Source organism: Leuresthes tenuis, unplaced genomic scaffold (assembly GCF_036924035.1).
Source record: "Leuresthes tenuis unplaced genomic scaffold, fLeuTen1.0.hap1 SCAF_7, whole genome shotgun sequence".
NCBI lineage: Eukaryota > Metazoa > Chordata > Actinopteri > Atheriniformes > Atherinopsidae > Leuresthes > Leuresthes tenuis.
Genome location: NW_027325361.1, coordinates 9,005,598 through 9,030,805, shown reverse-complemented (window position 1 = coordinate 9,030,805; position 25,208 = coordinate 9,005,598). Strand labels below are relative to the sequence as shown.

Below are 25,208 nucleotides of genomic sequence, written 5' to 3'. Positions count from 1 at the left end.
ACCAACGATGGAAACGTAAATAAAGGAGGGAAACGGTGAGTGTCACGAAGAAGATTGTGATCTTGAAACGCAATATAAGGCAAAGTGAATATACTGATGGTTGCCTAAGTAGTGGGAATTGTGCTTTGAGAGATGAGAATTATTATAATTAGGATAATAAGGATGAAGAACATTACAATTCCGCGTGGCCGCACTTGCACTCGTGGTGGGAGTGTCCGCGAGGAGGGTAGAGCCGCTCCATTCTCTGCTCGCGCGCAGGCAGGAGCAGCGCTCAGATGGATTCATTCTGAACTTATAGGGTTGCGAAAGCAGGACGCCGACTAGTCGAATACGAGAAAGGAAAAAGTCCGCCGTTCCGCTTGGTCGGTATTTTTGTATTTGCTCCCGGTGTAATGTCAGTTCGTCGGAGCGGTTTGGTGCTACTCTGCGCGCTCTTGGCGGTGGCTTGTGCTCGCAGGAGTACACCGGAGCCTCAGGATGTTCAGGAGAAAATCAGCAGCGCCAGATGCACATCCAGGTGCCTCAGTCTTCACATGACCCAGCTTACAGCTGCCTTCAGACACCTCCAGGTACCTGCGGCCGTTGTCACGCAGCTTATTTAACGTGTTTACCAACCTGAGACCATAACCTCAAGTCAACACCGGTGTATTGAAATGATATTGTAGCCATGTAAAAAAGACACACAGTGCTTGCGTCTAAAAACACAGTGTAACTACATTATTATATATTTATATTAGGTTACAAAGGTAAGTAAAGGTACATAACCTTGTTCTTGTGTATTCTAGACTGTTTTAGCCTACAAATTTGCTTTTGTGGTACTTTGAATGTATTTTCTGGGTTTTACAGAACATTTGCAATAACATTTAGCCACCAGAGCACTATCAGTCAAGATCAATGTAGTTCAATGAGAACAGCAGGGCTTTTGTTTGTGGCACATCATAGTATCACAGCAATCCACTTTTGCTGAATAGCTTACGTTTTGAATATTTCGTTTTAGCACCTGACACCCAATTCTTGCTCAAACAGAATTATGGGAAGGTGAAACAAAGAGACATAAGGCTAAATGTGAGCATCTTTAATCAATCAGGTGCAGTCAATTGTGAGTTATGTTAACAAAACCGAGGGCTTGAACTTAATTGCTATTAAACAGTCATAATGATCTTACAGTGCTTTTGCAGCCTATCCACTAATGGCTGAATCTGTACTTGAATAATACCTCAAAAAACAATAAATTGCATCCGGAATAATTCTTTTTCTGTTTTCTGAGTGGTCACAAACTGCAGTCTGCACTCCTAAAAAGAGCAGAATTATCTGGTGGAAAAATATGAGATATACTCTCGAGTCTATTTAATCATTGCCATTGTATAGTATTTTTTTTAGATCAGCGAAAAGGTGTTGTTATGCACAGTGGAAGAGTTCAATGCAGCACTTGCTAATTTATTAATCAGCAGAGGCTTTGTGATCTACACTCACACAATGTATTCAACATAGTTCACATCAAGAAGTTTGGGACAGATGTTTCGATGTTGCTCAGATTGAAGTCCTTGTTAGTGCTCATTGGGGCAAAGATGCGCCTAAAATAGTGTGGTTGTTGGTTTTTAATAGTTCACGAAATTGCTCATCTCACAGAAATTCCTGACCCATGTACTGTGGCCTTTGTAGTGAGGAATGTTAGATTAACGGGGACATTAGGACGTTACCAAGTTTGAAAAGCCACTTATTGTTAACGGCTTCAACATGTGCATGCTGTGTAGTGGGTGGGAAAGTCATTAACCACAGAGTTCAGCCCCAATGGCTCTGAGGTGTGTAGCAGAAAGTGTGTATGTGTGTGTTGGTTTGCATATGTTCATGTGTAAAACGGAGGTTTGGCCTGGTCCATGTCCATCCAGAATGGGCTGCACCACCTGTGCACTGGGTAATGAGAGTGGCCCCTGGATGACTTTGTAGCATTGAGATCTCTGTGTGTGCATTTGTGAGCATGTGTGTGATGGGGTTTCTGTAACAGAGGTGTGAGAAAGGGAACATTTGGGTTGAAGTTTATGAAGTGGATTGCTGTAGTCAAATGTGCTGCATCAAACAACAGTGATGAAAACAAAATCAGCTGACTGGGTGGTGGCAAGCAGGCCAGATATAAATTCTGCTCATGGTTTTCACTTTTAAAAATGTTGCATTAAGTATGGCATGATAAGGTTAGAGCCATTAGTCAGCATTCATGATGTCTTTACACTTTGGGGGTTTCCTAAATCTGCAAACGGACAAACACATCTTTTGAGAAAATATCTCAACATCCCGAAAGGGAAAGAAAACACGTCATATTGCAAGTGTCACTTTACATGCTAAACATTTACTTTTAGTAAATATTTTTGTTTGGTCATTCCAATGGCTTGAAACATACTCAATGAACTTGAAAAAAATTCCAACCTCAAATGAGCCAACGCTCAGCTGTTTGAGAGCTGAAATGATCTGAGTTAACTGGTTTCCTAATTTGTAAACCGTGGAAGGCATTTTTCAAGCAAAACTTGCAGTTTCCTGCTTCTCCAACATGCTCATGCCTTACTGTTTATTCGTGTTATTAAGTGAATGTCTTTGGTGTACTGGATGAAATATGTTTGCAAATGTTGTTGATTGTGATTTTAGGAAGTAGAAAATTATAAATGTGGCCAGGGTTTTATTTGATAATTCCTGATTTGGTGCCAACACTAATTTGTACAAGAGATCATAATATACTGTCTAAACTGCATACATTAGCAGGAGCTCAAGCACTTTGTCCATATGCTTCAAGAGAGCGCATGGTTGCAGTGATAAACATCCCCATACCATTTTGTTATTGCTTTGGGAGAGTATAAACCCCAGCCTCAATATGCAGGGCTGCAGATTTAATATATTGAATGCAGCAGAGAGAAGAACTTGGTTGCTTGTGTCCGTGTTGTTTTGCTAATATATTATTGTGATGCCAATGTAAATGACTTAGTATGTTAAAAATACTTCAGGATTAGTTAAGGCAGGTTCCTCACACACTTTTACTCGTACTATGTTGTGGGTCAGCTATACCGAAGCTGTCCACACTTGTCCTCAAAACAAGTGACGACGTGGTATGCCTCATTACGTGGGTCATTTTCTTTGTCTGGTGTGTTTTGGCCACCAAACTTTTGAATAGGAGGTTGATCGAGGCGTATATATAGCCGAAGTGATTGTAATAGGCACAGTTTGTCTAATAGCAATTATTTGGAATGTACTTGAATGGCTGCAGAGGGTCAAGTGGACTGGTGCAGATGACAAACTTTATGTTACACATTCTCTGTTCAAGCAGAAACCATGAACTGACCTTTACATAAAGTTTGTCACTCCAACAGCAGTGGGTGTGTGACCTTAGCTCATGTGGCTAATGCTGTGGGTGACCCACTGCCAGAATGCTCCAGTAAAATGTATTTTCTGTCAGACAGATTTTACCAAAAGGCAATGTATGGTTTAGGACTGATACACGTACAATTTCATCCCACAATTTAAACGTATGTTTGCAACTAAAAGGAATATGATAGGGTCATTACCTACTGATTTTCCAGCAATCTATTTAACAAACTGAATTGTAACTTAATGTGAACACACACCTTGATTCTGCACCATAAACAGCTCAGCTGTGATGCATAGTGTGCACGTTTTGTAGAGAAATATGTTCATAATATGGTGTATTGGACAACATATACTCCAAGTCCACTCATTAGACACTGTGATAGGCCAATAAAAAGGGCAAACCAATACCACAATCTAATTACAACACACAGAAAATTAATGAGCAGGGCAGAAACAAACAAAGATACAAATAAAGTGTTTATGTGTGACCCAACAACTCATTTTAGGGTATAGAGAAGCAGACAAATCTCTGCATATTTTTACATCAGGGAAACATTTTGCATTGCCACATCCTGGAGAACATCATCACTCCCCAAATATTTTATAGACCAGTTTAGAGAACACACAGAGTGACTGAAGCGTGGGAGAGACTGTATGTTAGAGCATTTATTCCTTTAAAGAGAATAAAAAAAAACCCTTTTTGATAACAGCTCCAGCAATGGCAACAACTGTAAGGGCAAACAGCTGTATTCATCCTCCTCTGTCACCACACACTAAGACACAAACACACATAGCTTCCTTTGGCTTTGTGTGGGTGAACCCTGTGTTTTTGGCTCATTCTCTCTGTAAGTGTGTGTGGCTAGTGTGTAGCCACCAGTATGTGAATCACCAGTTTTCTATTTACACCTCTTTCTGCTGCGTCTCTGGGTTTTCCACTACTTTCCCCTTGTATGGTGTAATAGTGTAATTATAGCTCCTTTGTGTGTGAGAAAGTGCACATGTGTGTTTGTTGGTATGTTGTCATATCCTAAATTCCTCCTTGATGTAGACTGCTAAGAATAAGAGAAAAACTCCAGCCTCGCCTGCAGAGCTGGATCTTTTTGAGCATACGTAGTCGATCAGAGTAGACAGCTAGTCTTAGATTATCACAGGTTTTGTGGTGCTGATGAGCGGACGGTTTGAGGTTCCAGCCAGAGTAAAAAAGCAGTGCGAGACAGAATGAGCTTCATGCGTGTTCATTTTTATGTGTGTTTGCATACATATGGATATATCTGTATGTCCCTGTTGCTCTGCGGTAGGTAACTCTAATCTGTCCAGAGGTCAGTCACGCTCTGAGAAAGACTAGAAACAATATCCAGGTCGAGTTGCATGGGGACAGACGAGGAGATATTTATATATATGTAGATAAAGGCAGGTAGGCAAACTCGGTCAAGCACGAAGACAAGCAGAGGGATGGAAAGATGGGAGAACAGGCAGGTAGACACAGACATGTGTGATAGACATGCATGAGGACAGACAACCTCGCAAACTGATACACAGCCTATAGAAGCAGACTGATGTGCAGGTAGACAGGCAAGCAGAGAGACGGCATAGAGGTGAGTGATAGCTGGATACAAAAGCTTGTGTGATTCACCTTAGAGATAAAGCCCCTGCAGCTTTGTGGCTGCCCTGTCATTTGATCAGCAGAACCAGGGACAGATGGTGATAAAATTGGGGTGGTGTAGAAATTACTTTCACCTGAAACCAGGGCAAGAAATTCCAAGACAGTAAATCACAGCTGGAATGGGAAGGCACCGAGCAGCATGGCTTTGTTCTTTTAGCTTCAGAAAGAGAGAAGAATAGAGAGACGCTTTTACCACATCAAAACTAAATTAGCACATTATATGTGATACCTAAATCCATTCTTCTTCTCACAGATTTCTTCTGTGACAGCTCTCTACGGCAAAGTCATTCATCAAAGTCAATTGAACCTAAAGAGAAAGGCAGATACTGTGCACTTTAAATATGAAACTACAACCAGCCACATTGTCACCAGATGTATGATAATTAGCATATTTCTATAATGATTTTGCCCTCTCTACATCTTACAACAGTAATACCAAAAGTCCCATAATCTCATGTTGATCCTAACAGGGCCCATAATACACCATATAATTGTAAGGAGATTAGAAAAATGATATATGAAAACTTAATACCACAGACCCAATGCTTGCATTATCTTAAAGAGAAGCAATGATCGGTGCGTGCCGAGTTATGATGCTATAACAAATAGCACTACACCCCGGTAAACTTGGTTCATCCCCAGCATATGCCTCCTGTAGGAGAGAAGATAGCTACAGCCTGCAGATAGTAAACCTGTACTAGATTTTTTTTTGACCTCCTGCATGTGTGACTCACATCGGGCAATGACTCATATTTAGTGGAATTTTCTGGTTGTCCAAGATGTGGTTCTGCGTACTCGCACTAGATTTGGATGTGACATTGCAGATACTTCCAAAAATGGTGTATGCTCCTAAGGTGAAAACAATATACTAGATGTTGATAAGACATGAATTTTCTATCTTCATGTCACTGTGTCAAATCTAGAAGTGTGTCCCGTCCCGTGATGATTCTTGTATGATGATATTCCTCTGAATAACAACACTTTGTATAACACCTTTCCCTTCTGACAAAGCTAAGAAGCTAACCAACATATTATTAGCATAAGCAGCTGCTTAAAACCAACACAAAACACTGATAGATTAACAAATTGCATGCATTTTTTCAGAAAGTTTGTTAAAAACTAAATATTAGAAATGACATAGTTTTCTGTTATGTGATGTGTGTGATAACATTTTTGACTCTTTAGCAGGTAGCTAGTTTCTGTGTATTGTCAACGTGCTAAACTAAGTTAACTTGTAGCTTGCGGTAGTTTAATTTGTAGCATACTAATAAGAGTGACTTATTGGGCTATTCTTTCAAAGAAAACAAATAAGTTTCCAGAATGTTGAACAGCTTTCTGTTGTTATTTATTTATTTATTTCTATCTCTGATGTATTAGGATAGACATCCAGATGCAGGGAAAATAACAGGAGCAGGCTTGATAGCTCAGAAATATTTAACAACCAGTTTGTTTTGACGTTTGTTGTTCACAGGATGTGGGGCACCACATACACTGTTGTTCGCACATAGGCACACATAGGCTAATTAGAGAGCTTCTAACGGGAATGCTGAATAATTGACATTGGCTCTTTGGAGAAAAAAATTCTGTTGAGTGGAAGTTACTCATGACATTCGTCACACATGCACACAACTCACACTGTAGCTGTTTGCTTCTGGTCATCTGGGTGTGATTAGCAGAGTTAATGCCTCGTGTTAAATAGACTTTTTACCACAACTCACCACAAACACTGACCACAGCACAGACACATGAACACACATGGGTATGAACACACACTCTCTCCCACTTTGTCTCTCCTACACAAGCTTTTTATCACTGCATCTGGAAAAAGTGTGATTTATCCTTCACTCTCTTTCAAACACTGAAGGGTGCGTGCAGCTGTGCGCTTGCATGTAGATTGTGCACATGTTTTTGTCAATGGCTGATATCAGGTTGTTTTTCTTCAGCACTGATTACTGTGGACTCAGCAGCTATCAGACCCATGTGGAAGTCCTTTACTGCAAGTGTTTCTTACTCAATCGGTCAGCCCTGTTTCTGATGGCTCTCTTGTGACAGATTTCTCCTGTGGATCTCAGACCTAAGAAAGAAGTTTAAGACCCAGTGATTTTAGTTTGAAATCCAACCATGTGGAAATCTATCATTAAAATGAAATGGGTGTTTTGCAAGTTTTTGTTCTGTCATATATCATATCCTGGGTTGAGGTGAAATTCTCTTGATATTTTTCATATTGGGTGTCTTGTGAGAGAAAGTGTAGGAATTTTATTGATGCGTGAATCATGAAATGCACAAAACGCAGTTGGAAACCTTTATGTGAGTTTTAAACATACACTTTTAAATATTTCCATAACGGATGAAAATACACTTGTTAATGTTGGCCTCCCATTGATAAAAACCCTGAAGACTAAACGTCAGCCAGACAAACACCAGGATTTATTGCGTCCACTTTCACAACTACCACTTCCCATCCTTTTCAGTCTTCTCTCTGCCTCTATTAACTATTTATTTCCATATTTCATCTTCTTTTGACTATGTCCCTCTGCTCTTTTCAACATCCACCCTCCCTTCTGCTTCCTGTCAGACTCCCACATCCAACTTCTTTTCTCTTCCTCCATTCACCCTTTGCCAATCCTCCTTTTCTTTCTCGCTCAGACTTTTTCAACATGTGCAGCTGTTTTGCCACAGAGTCACACACACTTCAAGACCCCACAAAACCTCACTTTGACCACCGTTTAATAGCCATAGGGCACACAGACCCGTCTAAACTGCCTTAATTGTTTCTGACAGCAAATATGTCCCATGAAATTGACTTGGGATGTGTGTGTATGTGTGTACATCCATATGTGAGAGCATTAATGTACTGAGGTGGGGTGCCTGAGACTAGAGGGATGTTGTGGCAGGGAAAACAGAAAAGGCAAAAAGAGCATGGAAAACAATTCAGAAAGGGGATGAAGATGTGAGGCCGGTAGGGGGGAACAAGGCTTTGTATCTCCTCTGCCAATATCTGGAGATGTTTAACTGGCCTCGACACTGTCCTCAGTTTTTTGACAGCATCATCTACAGTTTATTATCACCATGATTTTCAAGTACGCTCCTGCCATTTTTTATAGGACTTGGCAGAGATGTTGAGTTAGAGGGTCCAAATGAAAGACAGAAGGAGTGACAGAGTGACCAACAGAGGATAATCTGGATGAGTAGCAGCTGAGAAAGGAGGAGGGGATGTGACCTGTATGGTTGTTTGTGTATAGTGCTCAGATCCTCTTCTTATTCTTCCTCCATCCCTCTGCTTGTTGATAAATGTTCAACTCAGCCGATCAGGGATCCAACAGCAGTGCAGAGCAGAGTGATATTGCCAAAATCCCAATACATTAAAAACTTTTCATTTAGTGCTACAATGTGGACATAATTATGTTTAATATGGATTTGATTAAGAATCAATATTTTGTGTCATATCACTTAGCTAAATAAAATGCAATGTTTGAAAATGATCTCACAAGGTTTATACCTACTTACCAGACCGGATTGTGGTGTAGCTGTAAGATCTTTCTACTCATACTCTTGTTAGCCTAATACACAAGTACAAGTTCAGGTATGTTCATCTTGAAACTATGGAAAATAATTCTGTTAAATGCAAGGAACTGAAATAAAAGTAGTAAAAAACATTAATGTATACAACACTATCACAAATGAATGCTAAAATGTTAATTACTCATCAACAAACTTATAGTGTGGAAGCTAATGTGTAGAAATGCTTGGCCTAGCCCTAGATGAAAAACACAGCCTCTCATACATTTAAAGGAAGGCCATCTGTTCATGCATTGTGTTTCATAGTTCTTTCACCACCAAACATAGATCCACATTCAAATAGTTTAGCATTCACCTGAATGATAGGCTTGTGTGACTTGTTGGCACTTTTGTGAACAACCAAGAAGCCTGAATTTGATGTGGGATCAGCTATCATATCAATACAGCATATTTACATGTCATACTTTAGTCCATTTACATTTTTACTTTACAAAGCACTATACTGCAGATTTTTCTGTTCTGATTGGTTCCCCTATCGGGACTAGTGAATGTGTGCCAGGACCAGTAGCATGTGCCTGTGATGTGCCTGGTCTTTTCAGCTGATTGAAGCTAGTGTGACTGTCTGAGGTTGAATGTTGTCTTTACGAACAGCTTTTCCCAGCACAACTACAGTGAACAGATTTTATGCTCTATTTCTGATGTTACACCTGAGATGATGGAGACAGTAGAAATAAATGCTGGGAAAAGTTTTGCATTGACAGCTCTAAAGGACCCCCTGTAAGCTCCAGGAATTTTTCTTAAGGTAGAAATGCAGGTTTTGATGCAATCATTATCACCTGTGCAAAATCCCTTGAGTGGGGGAGGGAGAAGTTTTTCTCTGTCTCTTTAGTGACACCATGACACACGTTCCTGTGTTTCTCTCCTTATTTACTTCTGTTCTCCTTGAGCCTTCCCCACAGACCTGTTACTAATTAATTCATCAGGGGTGAAAGCATTATTTGAATGCTCTACTGCTTTTTCCTCTTCTCTCTTGTATATCTCTGTAGGAGGCGGGTTAAGCTGTAGTCTGGGTATTATCCCTTTTAACTAGCACAGATTACTGTTAAGCCAAAGGTGCCTGGACCATCGTTACTGAGTCATACTGGCGTGGGCAAGATTCACCTTTGTATTTCTTCCAAGATTGTCTTGTAATCTTTACTTTCATTATTGAGATATGAAGAGGGCTTGATATCTTTTAAATACTTCTGCTCAGAAACTTTATTTTGGTCCCACTTTGAGCATTTTCATAGCAACCACAGCTGGACAGTCAAAGCAATAGTTAGCAGCTGTATCAGTGCACATGCACCGGGGTGAGAATATGAGAAGAATGAGGCAAACTAATTTAGCTGAGAACTTGGAGTTCTGACCATTTTCACACTGCAGAAACCTAGTGTGACTTTTTGGGAAAAAATGTGACATGGCAGAATTCTCCATTTTTATTATATTTGCAACTGTACTGGTTGACTTGCTTGAACACTTCTTTAATGATATGTCACAGACTTAATTCCTTCTTAAGGATCAGTAAATCCATGGCTGGTCAGGGGCAGTAAATTCTTAACTGCCAGGTTTTTAGAATTCACATGTCACCATTCATACCTTGAAATTCGGCTTAGCTACAGCTATTTCATAACAAAAATCAGCATTTTTGTTGAATGTTAAGAGTGATCATCTTCTTTATTGTGAAATCCCTTAACCCCTAATCTCTAACCTTTCACCTGAGTTCTATTACCCTCACTCCAACCCCATAACCCTCATCATACCGGAAGCACAAAGGCTATATAAAGAAGGAAAGCCCTGTAAAGAGTGAGTGTGTATCTGTATGTGTGTTTGGATGTAAAGAGATGCATTTGGTTCAGGCTAAATACAGCTCTCACTAGAGAGGGTTTAAGAGTCGTTAAGGCGGCTTATCCAACACTCACACAAGAACACACTTACTTCAGACTCACAAATCTTAAGGTGTACAGATGACAACAGGCTGGCACACAAATATACACACAAAAGTATTCTAATAGTTGTTTTGATGTTGGATGGTAGCATCATGATTGTGCTGATGAAGACAAGGTGTTTCAGAGGGAGTGGTATCTCTGTTGCGACACAGCTGACTGGCTGAGCAAAGGAAGCTAAAAATGGTCAGCAGGGTTTTCAGTCATCATTCATCATCAAAGCATTATGCTAAAATATCTATTTAAAACCTTTTGGTTCACACTCATCATCATTTTATAATCAAGTTTATAGTTTTTTACTTTTATGCACTAATATTACTCAGTTTGTTGTTTTCTGTTGTTTTCTGTTTCTGAGACAGATATTTTGAGGAACAAACTATTGTTTTACACGAGACGATTTGTGTTACAATGTAGATTGTCATTCATGTTTTGTGCATCTGTTAGGGCATAGACCTAATATTTGACTATGTTTTTACTAGTGTCAGAGGGGTATGTGTGTAAGGGCTATTAGTACTTTGCCATGTCATCTTCTCCCATACTCGCATTATGGTCATTATGCAATGCACCAATATCAGGTCACCATCTCTGTGCTTGAATTATAGATGAGCAGAGACGGACTTTCTGTCTTATACAGAAAGTTTTTAAAAATGTAGAGGCAAAGAAGCTAAAAGTGTCTGAAAAAAAGTCTCAGTAAGTCTAAGTAAGGAAACATAATTGGCAATTATAGCCAAGTTTCCATTGCTGTTTTTGACTCATGCTTCCACAGTCTGAATGAGAAAAGGTGAAAGGAAAGGGAATACATTTACAAAACAATGGAGAGAAAAAATGCATTTGTTCTCCGGAGGTGGTTTACTCACCAGCTGTTTCCAGTCTGAACTTACATGACTGACTTGCATCTTCCATGACTTGATTTCCCAGATATTCCTAGATAATAGAATCATTCTTGAAGAGGTGTTCTCTCCATTTTCCTCATTTGGATGTTCAGCGCAGGTGTTATTATTTCTTTTCTTCTTGAAGTAAGAGTTTTGATCTCCAGTTAGGAGAAGTATGAGCGATGCAGTCTATACCGATTACTTGTGGAGTCACTCCATGGGCAGGTTTATTAACTTAAAATGAATCTAAGATTTTGATGTTTTGATGTTTAATGTTTTATAAATTAGTTGAATGATGCAAATGTGTTTCAGTTAAACTACATTTTTGTGGCTTTTCAAAAGATTGTTTTACATTTGCTTCTTGAGTGAATGGTAGCTCTTCTAATGTAATCCAACAATTATGAACTATGTGTTATTCTTTATCAATTCGATATGTTAGTGGGGAAGGGGCCAAGGTTTTATGTGTGTGTGTGGGAGAGGGATGGATGGGGCTGAATCAAAGTGTTGCATGCAGGTAACAATTGGTTTGGGAAACCATGAATGCATCTATGATAAAAATGTAGCAAAAAAAAGAAGCAAATTCAGAGTTTTAGTCAGGAGCAGTCCTCGTGTCTATATTGTGTATTTTCTTTCATTTGTTATATTTTCTCTTGTATCCTTTAAAGACCAAATTAGAAATAGCATGTATATGTAGTATTATTTCTTTTCAAACTAAAGAGTCTTCAGGGAATTATTTTGGTTTGGTTAAATGTGTTGTCCCTGTGGTTTGGAGATGACGTCTTCCTCTGTCACAGTGGTTAGAGCAGCCATGTTTACTGGTGGTCTTGACTCACTTACCAGTTAACTGTTCACACATGCACACACATCCACTCACACATGCACACGTAAACATACATCTCACACAGTGACGTGGTTTCTGTCTGGATCTGCCGCCACAAACACAGTGTGTTAAATCATTTTTCACTCAGAGGATAATTATGTAAACAAGTGAAAGGTTGACTGTGTGTCTGACTTTTTGACTGGTTTTACTCCGGTTGTTTGATTTTGCCAGTGACCTTTTATGAACAATATTTTTCTTTCTGTCTCCTTATATCCTAAACAGTAGTTTCACATGAATGGATCAAATGTGGGGAAAAATATGTCAAACACAGGATTTGTCTGTGAGAAAATTATCTGTCTGTGTTTGTTTTAATCCTTCCTCATCCTCTCTGTCTCTTCCAGAGTGACCAAGTTCTGGTTTGGTGTGAAAACCACAGACGCTGTGCTCAGGTAAATGACTCACAAACTTGGATTGAAAAAAATACTGAACAGTTGGTAAGGCTTATGTGGTGTGGGTATTCAAACATACAATCCAGGAATGCATTTCACCAATTTATTTGTCACAAACAATAATAGATAGATGATTTTTATATAATTTATGAATCCACTGATCTGGCTTTCCCATTGTCTTCAGTGGAATAAATATACAATGGAGGAAAAAGGGCTATACAACTTATTGGGTGTATATGAGGATGGCAGGTGGATGTGGTGATTTCAGATTAGATGATGTCACACAACTTGTGATTAAACATTAACCATGATGACATCATAGCTTGAAATTTACCCCAAAGCTGCCAAAAACCCTGGCTTTAACCTCAGTCCAATCATGACTCTTACCATTTACCAAGTCTTTTGTGTAACAATAAAGACCTCTTCTGTTCTGACCTCTGTTCCTAAACTATTTCACCACCTAATTAAGGCATGTGCACAAAGTAATGTTTCAGTATGCCAAAGAACAGTTGCAGAGTTAGAAGTGACAAGGACTACAGTCGAACATTTCAAATTCAACTTAATCTATTTAAAGCAGTGCAGCAGGACTTTTGAGGAAGTTTATTATTTGAATCGAATCAGACAGGCTGAATGTGAAATCTTCAAACAAGCAGTGTACAGACAGCATATTTTTGTTTTTGTTTGATGTTTTTCCATTATGGATGAACACACATATAAAATGAAGCAGTCAAGGCAACTTAAACTAGTTACAACAGATGTTGTATCATCAGCTGTGTGATGCTCAGAAGTGAAGAAAGTCACTTTGGCCGCGTTCACCAGTAACAATAATTTATGTGAGTTGTCTCTGGGAAAAGTTTGTACTGTAAACTGTAAAACTGTAAAAATGGCCACTGGAGAGGGGGATGCATCTGGTAATCTTGGGCTCTTCATTAAAGAGGCTCCTCCCACAATCAGTCTTAGTCTTCATCTCCCTATGAAAAAAAACTTTCATGAATTTAATTAAGGATCTAGGATCCAGGGAAGATGCATCCGCAGGACAAATGGTGCATAGTTAAATTCCAAACTGTTGGCTATAGTTGTTGTAGTAACTCATGATCAACAAGGAGAACCACTGATGCCAACATGCTTTTATAGCATAATAGTCTAGTCTTAGGGCCGGGTCATTCTTAGTATGGCTCGTTGATTCCTGATTTCTGGACCACCCAAGCTCTTGGGAACAACTTAATGTCTATCTCACAATTCTGGACTGCATAGTTGAGTCTTTCAAAATTAATTCAGCTGGAACCTGAAAGTCCCAAAATTAATTGTTGTCCTTGTGGGTACTGGCTTCATCTCCTTGAGTAACCGAAATCAGACCAATAGTTCCTGAAAAAAGCTTTGTCACACCCTTAGTTCAACAGAAAACAAGCAGGATTTTGATTTAAAGTTATCAATGAAAAAAAAAAGATCAACAGATCTGAACACCTTAGGTGAAGTATTTGTTACTGTACTTATTTTGTGGTGTCTTATTAAGCATCATAAGACATTTTATTATAATGTTTTTCATTAGCTAGCAAATTAAATAAGATAAATAAGAATTAATTTAACCTGCAGTATTCAAGATTCCCAAGGTCTGTCAATGCAATGAACCATGTGGAAATACACAACGAATTATTCTTATTCATTCTGTGCCTTCTGATGTGTTGCTCCTTTCACTTCTCTATGGACTTTTTAAAGCCACATGGCTTCTGTCATGGAAAAAATATTCTTTTAAGTAAAAATAATGTTCATCCATCCTTCATGGAGCAAAACTTTGCCCTGTTTATTCTTTTAACACTGCTGCCAGAAGGCTTCAGTGTGTCTGTGTTTGTGAGTGTGTTTTAATTCATTGTTTGATTCAGGAAGAGTTTCCAGCCATGAGTATATTTAGCTGACAGTCTGTTCTCTCTGCAGCAGCTCCAGCTTTTTACAGCTTTCTGGGGGTTTTCAGACAGAATCTGGTTCTGTTTTAATGCAAATGATCATGTTTTGAATGAGAAGGACCACAACTATTTTTCTATTTTTTTTCCTATTATTATCATTTTTATTATTTGGTTTTAGAGAAGCATCTCTTATCAACTATGCAGAAATAATGATACTGCCTTATCCAGTGATCAAAAATGTCTGTTAGATATCTGTCCACAGTGACCTTTTACTTGCCGACCTGATCTCACCCAGTATCAATTACTTCTTTAAAGACTCTTTAAAGTCTAGGTTCTTATTGATGTATTTCATGAGCTCCCTGTTCAGGTTTGGCCTTTCTAAAAGCTTGAACCCAGCTGGAAACACACTTGAGTCATATTTTACTTCTTACAACATTTTCAGGCTTTGCTACAAATTCACATGACAGTTGAATAAAGGATAAAGTTAAGACAGGCACAGTAAGAGCTGTGCATTGTGTATTTCAGTAGTGTGAGTATGGATTTATAATGGGGTCAGCAGGGGTTAATGTCAACAGCAGCCAAGAGCACACTCCCCCCCAGAAACTTCCACCAACAGACCATTGCAGGGGATACCACACTGAGTGAAACATCAGACATCTACTTTCAACTATTTATCCCCCCCGCCACCTCAAAGAAAAACTACAAACACACACAGCTCCTTTGGCCTTAGACTAATCTCTATTTGTTATTTCCTAGCTTTTCTCTTTCCATTTGCTTTTCATGCTGATAATCTTACTATTTGGACTTCTACAGAACGATTTAGTTAAGTTAAGTACAGAAAATATTTACCAGTGTACTACTGTGTCTAAACTTTATCCTGGCTTCGTTATTCTGCGGCACTTTAACTGGTGTTCAACGACAGTCTTTTAAACTATCCACTGGAAGCTGAATCTTTAAAAGCAACCACTTTCCTCAGACAACCTGATACTTCCCAGGCATGCGCAGTGACTCTTGTTTGAATTGCAAAGTTATTAATTCTTGCTGTTTTACAGTCTGTTGAAAGTGGACACAGCCCAATTTGTAAAAGTCCTCATGGTAGGCCAATCAAAATAAATTGTAAGAGTAAAGCATATATCATAGTCCTGAGCCATAATAGCCTCAATTAATCAAAATAATGAATTGCACAGCAGAGGATGTCCAACAGTGTTTAATGCTCTCAAGGTGAGTGTATTTGTTATGTTGGAGATGTCTGGAGTGTGCGGGTTTTTTATTGATTGTACACCTTGGGAGCATTATATTATCTGCACAGTCCACTTTATTATTGTTTGATAGACTAATGTGGATTCTGTTTTCCTCTGTTCTGCACTTGTTCAGTCACACATCCCAGAGGCGGCTTATGATGAACTACATAGAGAAAAAGATGTTGTTGCTCTTACTGTCCGCTGGATTACCTTATTTAGGACCCCCGGACTTATGCCTGGTGTTGTGTTGAAGTGGAAGTCTGTGAATGGATTTCCCTTTTTTTTCCCGTTTTTACTTGCATGCTCTCTTATGATAAATTGTGGACCAGATACTTTCAACACCAGGGACATTTGTTAATATCAGGTCTGCTGAATGTATCTGTATTTCTTTAAAAGAGATTACTAGACAGTATGTTAGTATCTTACTGTTGAACCCCTAGATATCGATACTGGCGCAGCAATAAATCTGTCCTATACTCACACTAATGGGAATTTAAAGCTTTCTTCAGATTATTGATGGATGCTATACCAGTTTTTCAGTAGTCAGCCCTGGTCTGGACCATTTTTACCCAACAAGCAAAAAAAGATAAAGAGAAAGTCAGAAGTTATTAGGAACAACACTCCTATACTCTTGAGACAAAAAAAATCTTTTTTGTCCTCCATGTGGGAGATAACTCTGAGAGCTCTTAGTGAAGCACCATTTATGCAATTGTGTGGATGGCACTCCAGGGTACCTGGACTGTCTTTCCAAAGTAGCAGATATAGCATTGTCCACATTTTGGCATCTTATTGTTTCTTTGAAACAATCACAGTCTTAACTTTAATTTAGTAAGATTTTAGCAGTGAACAAAAAATTTTACTCTTCCAAAAGCAAATTGTGTTGAATGTCTTTTGTAGAGGGCAGCAGGACTTGCTACTTTCTGTTTTTAATCAATTTCCATATCTCATTAATCAAAGGGCTGGCTGAATTAGGAGCGATTTCACTCAAAACTGATGCTGGTGAATCAGACGTAAAGCTGTCAGGGGATGTCAGAGGAAGATAGTAGACAGAAGAACTTGAAGGAGAAAGTTAAAAACAGAATAGATAGAAATAGGATAAAAAAAAATAGACATAACAGATGAATAAAAAGATCTTGTCAATCTTTATTCCCCTGAAACTACTCCAGAAATGAAAATATGAAGAAGAAATATGATAAAAACTGAATAACATTACTGACAAAAAAAGTCCTGTTACATGTTTCGTACAATCACGTTTTCTAAAATAGTGTGCTAAATTATTTCACGTGGCTCTTCGTGTGGGTCTTTGTGTTTGAGGCATTTTCTCTATGAAGCTGCATTCATCTTGTGTTCATAAAACCCAGTTTTAGGGCTATTGGTGAGGCAAAAAGACTTGGTTAAACCTGTTTTCCACTGCAGGACCTCATAAACCCTTTTGGCAGTGTAGCATACTTCAAACCTTTTGACAGAGACATTTATAGAATAATTTAGGGACTTGTATTAGTTTTCCCTAAGCTCCTTTTGGGTCCTTATGCAGAGTTGGAGCAAAGTTGAAGCAAGTTGTTCTCTCTGGGTTTTTGCATGTGTAACACATCGTCAGTCTAATTGCTCACAGTCACACACCCATACACCCACACAAAATGGTGCACAGTAAAGTTAAAGGTTGAGTGTAATTTCCCAATGTTGTCTTTTTCTCTAGAGGAGCTTAAACTTGTAATATTTCATTGTCTGCAAGGTAAAGATAAAAATATATTTTGAATATTACTTAAGGGATTTCTTTTCCTTTATAAGGTTCTTTTTTATGTTTAATTGATATTGAGATTGTTTCTCTAAAGTAAGTTCCTTCACTTTTAGGACTTTAGGACTTTAAAGATATATTTCTCTCAGAATGCTCTCCTTGTGAGTGGAGCAAATTCATAGCACAAATAATACATGATAATATAAGGAGGGATGAAAGAAATGAGAAGTGTAAAAGTAGATACAACTATGGCACTTTATAGATATCTACTGTATATATTCCTTTGATTTATCAGAGGTTAGTGTCTCTTTATTAAAAGCACAAACCAAGCAGATGTTGCCCTCACACATATGGTTTGTGTCACATAATCAGTGCACTCTTTCTCATGGAAACACTCACGGGAGCTCACAAAAGCTGAACTGCTACCCTCCCTCAGTTCCTCCATCCGTCCATCTCCTCCTTCTTTTATCTCTTTCTCCTTCTCATACTCTTACAGATCTCTCTCTCACACACACACACACACACACCCACGCACACATACACACACATTCATACCCCCCGAGTAGATGTAGTAATGTGTACCAGGTGTTTAAGACAGCAGGATGTCCAACAACAAACTGAACAAAGGAGCAGAGGTATCAAGTCACTGTGGCCCTTCCTGTTATCATCCTTTCTTCATCATTCATCCCTAAAAATCCATTCTTAACAATTGTGCAATACTTGTAAAGTTGATTAAAATACTGTTTTATGCTTAACATGTACATCTTGCTGGTAAGAACTAGGAGGTGTTTACCATTCTTTCCCTTGACACGATCCATTCCATGATTCATGCTGTTTTGATTTCCCCACTTGTCCAAGGCTGAATTTACACTGACTGCGAGGTGCGTGTGTTTCATATGCGAAACGTCTTGATTTTTATGTTGGCCTTCTAGAGTTCTGGTGTGGTTCTGACTTCTGATGTGATGTAAGTGTCAGGGAAGCACACCTCAGGCATCAGATAGATAGATAGATGGATGGATGGATGGATGGATGGATGGATAGATAGATAGATAGATAGATAGATAGTATTTTACAATCTGTCACGAGATCACGTTGAACATTCAGCGTGAGGCCTCTGTGTGGGCACATGTGGTGTGAAAGGTGGAGTAGTTCATCACTCAGCTATCTTCAAGACTTCATCTTTCTTGGCCTCCTTCTTTTCCTCTCTTGTCTGTTTCTTCTCTCCCTTCATGCTGTTGACATTAGTTCTGGTTGTTTTACAAGTTCTTCCAAGGATATGGCAAAAATGTCCCATGCTTTTTAATGGGATTTTTAGTGCTGTTGCGGGATCTTCCAATGGGCTTTACAGTGTGTTTCTTATTCACACATTCACAGATTATGACAGCAGAGCTACTAATTTACTTATTTGAGTTTCTACATTTCATAGTACACATTTAATCTCGGGTCAGTACTGGATGCCGCTCGGTTTTCTTTTACCATGTTGTTACAGTGTGAACCCCCAAGGAAGATTTAGCTGGATATCTACTGTACTGCTTTGCATGAGTAAACACAAAGAGGATAAAATTCTTGAGTTCAAAAAAAGCTCTCAGGTTCTCAAAATAGCTGATGATAGAGGATGCTAAAAACAGATAAAACTTTGTAAGTTTGAATTTGAGAAATCTATCCCAGGAACAAATACACTCTAAACAGCTGATGACAAGCGGAGCATACATAAACCAAAGTTTTTCACATTGCATTCACTCAACTAGTGACTGTTTATGGAAAATGAGCACATCTGGTGGCTGTCTTTCTTTGTCTCTCATTCCCTTTCTTCATTTTCTCTGGACCTGTTTCACTGTTTGTCTTTCATCTCCTCTCTCTTTTTCAAATGACACTCACTTCTTTCCTTCCCCCATCCCACTCACATTTCCTTTTCCTCCCCATTGCTGAGTGTGGCTGTCATCCCTCTGCTGTGGCAGGTGAGGCTATAAAACAGCAGGAGAGACCAGAGGGGGGGGCTGAGAGACAAGGTGTATATGTGTGTGTGATTAATTATTACAGGGATATCTGAGGAGCTCCTCTGCAAATTGTGTACACACACAGACAGAGAGAAAGTCATTTATCAAGACTCTGTTGTTACATGTGTTGGTGTGGTGAACAGTAACATCGTCGACCTTTGACCAGAGCTGTTTCTACTGTGCTCTTTTCCACAGACATTACTCATTATGTCGCCTTCAAGTCCAACAGTATCTGTTTGTCTTTCAGCACTTCTTACACAAACGCAATGTATGTACTTTTCAATGATTTATAACAGCCAGGGGATAATTGAGTATGTAAGGTGCGCACCTTTTTCATGCCAGGAATATTTTCACCTTAAATCCATCTAACTTGCCCCTCTCATCTCCCTTTTCACACCTTTCTATAAGTACACTGCCACTAGTTGAACTGTGGGATGTTAAAATAGTTTGATAACAACATTTGCGTAATGTATCAAACTGTTCAGAATTACAGACTGTATTCAAAGATGGATGTAGCCACTGTGTATTGCAAGTGAGGCGGTGACTTTAAGTGCAGTACAGTAGCTAAGGGCTGGCTCCAAGTGATTTCTTTCAAGCTATGATTATACTGTTAGTGAGATTCACTCATTCAGGCTTTAGAAATACACAATTTTGTCCACTCAGGCTTCAAGTATCACTCTTAGGATCCAAACTCTCGTGCAAATAGTGTCTCTTCTGTCTGAACAAATATCAAGAAGGCTATGGCCTTCATGATATTTCTCAAGATAGCAGTTCACAAACCAGCAGATGATGTCACAGTGGCTACATCCAGTTCATGTATACAAACTATGTTATGAATGACCCCTGTTAGTGTCACAGTATATTTAGCCTTCTTCACAAACTATTCAAGTGCTGTAGTGTAGCTGCAGCATTAAATTGATGATTTTACCAAGTAGTTACCCTTTGCACAAAATGAAAAATTAATCAAGTTTTTCACTTTTCAAATTCAACATTTTATTAAACATTATTTAAACTATTTGTTTCCAAGCTTTTTGGCCTCTGAGATCATGAAAAACAATGAGCATTTTAGATGTCTTTAAACTGTGAATATCAGCACAAAATAATGATTTCTGGTTTATTGTATTTGAAATAATCTAATTATCTAATCAGAAGAGCCAAAAGGTCATTCTACTTAACTTAGGAGTGTTCATTCAGGACTTTTACTTGTTGCTGAATTTTGAAACCCCTCATTTTGAATTTGGTTGCAGTTACAAGTCTTAAAAAAACTGAAATTAAAGTGGAACTTAAAAGAAACAGCTGGTGAAAAAACATGTTGCAACTAAAGTAGATTGACTGGCAACTGGTCAGTAACATAGCATATAAAAGAGCACCTTAGAAAGGTACAGTCTCTTAGAAGTAACGATGGACAGAACTTTAGCAGTCTAGATGTGATCACAACTAGGAGCAATTTCAGAATGATGTTCCTCAACATAAAATTGGAGAGACCTTGAATATCCTATTATCTTCAGTACATAAGTGCTATACATGATATCATCAAAGGAATTTGAGACATCACTGTTCACAAGGCACACAGCCGTGATCTTCGGGCCCTCAAGCAGCATTGTATTAAAAACAGACATGATTCTGTTATGATATCACTGCGTGGACTCAGAAATGCTTCCAGAAATCACTGTCTGTGAACACAGTTCACCGTGTCATCCACAAATGCAGGTTAGAGCTCTAACGTGCAAAGAAAAATAACACGTGAACATGATCCAGAAACGCTGCCATCTTCTCTGGTGCATCACTCCGCATTTAAAACGGAGTGATGTAAAGTGGAAAACTATTGTGTGGTCAGATAAATTACAAATTTCAAATTCCAAAGAGGAGAAGGACCATCCAGCTTGTTATCGGCATTCAGTTCAGCCTACATCTTCTATCACAAGTAGGTAATGCGATCAGTGTAATTCCTGAAGAAGAGCTTGTTGTTGTTTTCCCCCTAAGTAAATGGAAGTCTGACATATTACATGTTTGGCATCCTAAAATCCTGGATGTTCCACATGCTTTCTAATAGAGTACTATTTGCCAAGCTTATGATTTTACTGGCTGCATTTACCAGCTGCAGTGCTTCTATATTGAGATGCACATACCAGGACACTGTTTTTTTACAGCTGTTAATGACCTCTAGACTTTGTGTAAACACTCAACATAGAACCTAAGGATGTATAGGTGTCGTGGCCTTGGAGAAGAGGACGATAACTTAGGGAGTACAAAGTGAGAAGGGCAGAAGAGTTACTGATGCATAACGAGTGAAATGCTCTAGAGAGATGAGCGCAATGGTCGGTGAAGAAGAAAAGAACCGATAATGTGAAGATTAAATAAAAAGAACAATAACAAATGATCAGAAATAACAGGAAGGGGAAGAGTATTAAAACTAAAATAAAATTAACTCTGCAAGCCACATTCACACACAACATATTTTAGTATAGTGTAACAATCACACACATACTGATGGCTGTATCAGACACAACTTGGGGTTCAGTGTCATGCCTGAGGATACCTTCACATGTGGTTCTGGGAAGTCAGGAATCAAACTGTTGACCCTCCGATTGGCAGACGACTGCTCTTACCCCTGAGCTACAGCCAACTGTTAAGACTGCAGACATAGTTTAGTAGAAATCTGAACATGTTGAAGCAGACATATGACTGGATAGAATTTTGGATCTTCAGATTTTACTCTTACCTTGTAATTTCATTGTAAACTCTCAGTCTTACCTGACTACAGCTATTATTCCTTGTGGATTGCTAATTTTACAGCCATGTCTCAAGCCTGAGATAAATGTGCTTCATTCTCAGTGGAAATATTTTGGGTGGAGCATCACTAAACTTTTTCTTCCATGACTTGAACTGAACCAAATGTACATCAGTGAACTCTATTAGCACGTCATACTGAGACTTAATTTTATGCCCCACAGGTTAAGAAACCAAGCACATGTGTCTTCACTGGTAATGGTTTGAAGATGGTGTATATGTTTCATGTTATCTTGCAATTTTAGTTGTTTTTTTTGTGTGTAAAAATCAAGTTTACAGTTTAATTTGGAATATTTACAACCATCACTGTCCAGATAAGCTTCTTTCAAACATTGCTGGCTAGCTGAAATTTGGCCAAATTCATCCAACGGTAGCCTATTTATTTTTTTAAGATGACGTTTTTATGCCATGTTTTAAATTATGTTTCTTCTTCTGGAATCAGTGGGATGGAATAGATTGGAGAAATGATTGAAGCCAGGCGCATGGGGAAACTGAGGGAGACAGACAGGCAGAGAAAAAGAGGAGGGAGAGGGTTGCGGGGGAAACCGCTGTTTTTATATGTTGTCTGGTTTTAATTTGGTAAGAGCCATCATTCACCAGTTCACTGAGGTGGCAAACCAGATGAGTATGTGCTTTGAGAGTGTGTGCTTCTTTTGAGACTTCCACTGGCTTAGAAACTGAGATCTGTCACTGCAAATCTTAGAACTGTGCGATACTTTATTTGTTCTTGTTAATGCACTTTTCCTTCCCTCTATTTCTTCTGCTGTTTTGAAGGAATCATTCTGCTAAATGTGCTTGTTTGTTTTTCAAGTAAAGAGATGGGTAAGAATATCAGTTAAGAAATTATTTAGGAAGGTGATTCTGCATGCATTTGTTATCACTTACTCAAAAGTGATGAAATTGTCAGCTGGGATAAAAATGGAAATTTGCTTTTTTTATGTTGATGTGCATTTGGTCTCTTTTTGTTTGTTTGTTTGTACACAGTGCCTTCAGCCATGCAAAGAACTGTGGGAGACCAGGAAGATGCTTTCTCCAAAGTCATGTGAGGTAAGACAGAAAATGCATCCTGTGTGTGTATTTCTGAAAGTCACTGCAGCCCTTGTGGCATTGTCATTCCTACACAAGAAACCTGCTTTTATTGGCTCCATGAAGATGTTTTCACAATGTTAACATGAAGGAGCATTTCTGTGTGTTTTCATGCAAGCTATTTGTGTGTGTGTCATAGATAACATTTGAGAGCTTTTCAATGTATACATGAAAGAACAACAGTTTCATGTGTACTTTGTGTGGGTGTGTGTGGCCCTAAATGATTATTTGTAGAGCCAGTTGCTGCGGTTTTCAGATAGATTAGTTTTTCATCACAATAGCTGAAGCATGTTACTGGATGGCTGACTGGCTGTCTGGTTAGGACCACAGGGTAATTCAGCGCTATTAGTGAAAGCTTGTGTTTACATCTTGCTAAACTGCAGCCCTGTGCGCAGACACAGAAACACACATACAAATATGCACACTCGAACACAACCTTTCTGACCAAGTCTTATGGACAGCTTTTAAGCACTCAGAGGGACTTTACCAAGGGAAACACTTTCACCCCTCTTGTGTGTTTTTATGGCCTTATGTGTGAATTGTTATACATAGCATATGATTTTGACAGTGTGTCATATCTGCCTGTGCTGTCTGTCTTTCTCAGAAGCAAACAGAGTGTGTGACAAGCAGGGAGTTCCTGACCTCACTGAGGTCATCTCGTCAGGGAGACTGCCCACCGCCTCAGCGAGCTACAGGATTCGCTGCTGCCTGCGTGGAGAGCTGCTCCTCAGACCAACATTGTCCCTCCTCCAGGAAGTGCTGCTTTAATGGCTGTGGACACACTTGTCAAGCTCCTGCCAATTTATATAAAGGTAAGGCAGTTCTTTGGCAGCTGTTTGGGACTTGAAGAAAATTGTTTAAATATATAATTCAATAGGACGCTTGGCTGTTTCACAGGGTTGATTAGACTTTTTCCTTATAGACAAAGCTTTGTTAGGTGATATACTCACACTAGCTGCTGATGCTTATTATAAAAAGCACTGAACATGGTTTTTGTTCATTTAGAAAGGGTGAGCTTCCAATATTTGTCATGACATCTGGCTCTTGTAACTGTGCTGTTTAAACATACTCATTTTGATTTGCTTTGATCAAAAGTGTCTGGTAAATTATTTAAATTGAATTTAATGCAATAAAGATTTCAAAATACTGCCTGCTTGACTGCATCTCAAGTCCCAGATGCTCCGTTTGAGGTTGAAGTGTCTCAGATGTGGTTAGGATTTGGCTGCAGACATAATACAAGACGAACAAGGCGCTGAGTGACAATTCTATTTTTGATATAGCAAGTTTGTGAATTTTTTTAATCGGTTTTTACGTTATTTAAACATCACTTTAAGGGGGATTTATCAGCTGAAGCTCAAATATTCACGCTTTTGAATTCATTAGTGTAGAATCGCATGAAAATAAGAACCTTTAGTCACACTCATGTCACACAATCATGTTTTAACTGCAGCTCAGAACGGACAAACCATATTTCTTTTCCTGAAATCTCAGAAGGACATTGAGATTCAAGATATATTCAGTTAGTTTCAGTCTGCTTCTTCGTCACCCCTTCCCATTACAGTAAATCAATAAAAGTGCTCTTTGAACCAGTTTAAAAAAAGAAAAAAAAAACTTTTTACCAAACAGTTACATATACTAGCTATAACTGTTACTGGGACTGATGTTAAAACCCACTGAAGAGAATTGGAAATAGTATAAAACCATAGCCTGATGTTTATGACGTATTTTACTTCAAATTTGATAACAATACCATGAAAAAAATGAACGTTTTATATCTTTTTCTAAAGATATGCTTAGGTCCA

The 25,208-nt window shown here is 38.7% G+C and overlaps 1 protein-coding gene across 1 annotated transcript in view; it reads left to right on the top strand.

Annotated features, from left to right (window-relative positions):
• The first annotated feature begins 239 nt into the window (after positions 1–239).
• Positions 240–25,208, top strand: part of anos1b (anosmin 1b) — a 48,633-nt gene continuing 23,664 nt past the window's right edge. Inside the window, exons 1-4 of the mRNA XM_072389134.1 lie at positions 240–569; positions 12,609–12,656; positions 23,305–23,367; positions 24,011–24,218. Coding sequence (XP_072245235.1) covers positions 393–569; positions 12,609–12,656; positions 23,305–23,367; positions 24,011–24,218 — 496 coding nt within the window. The 5' untranslated portion in view covers positions 240–392. The remainder of the gene's footprint in view (positions 570–12,608; positions 12,657–23,304; positions 23,368–24,010; positions 24,219–25,208) is intronic.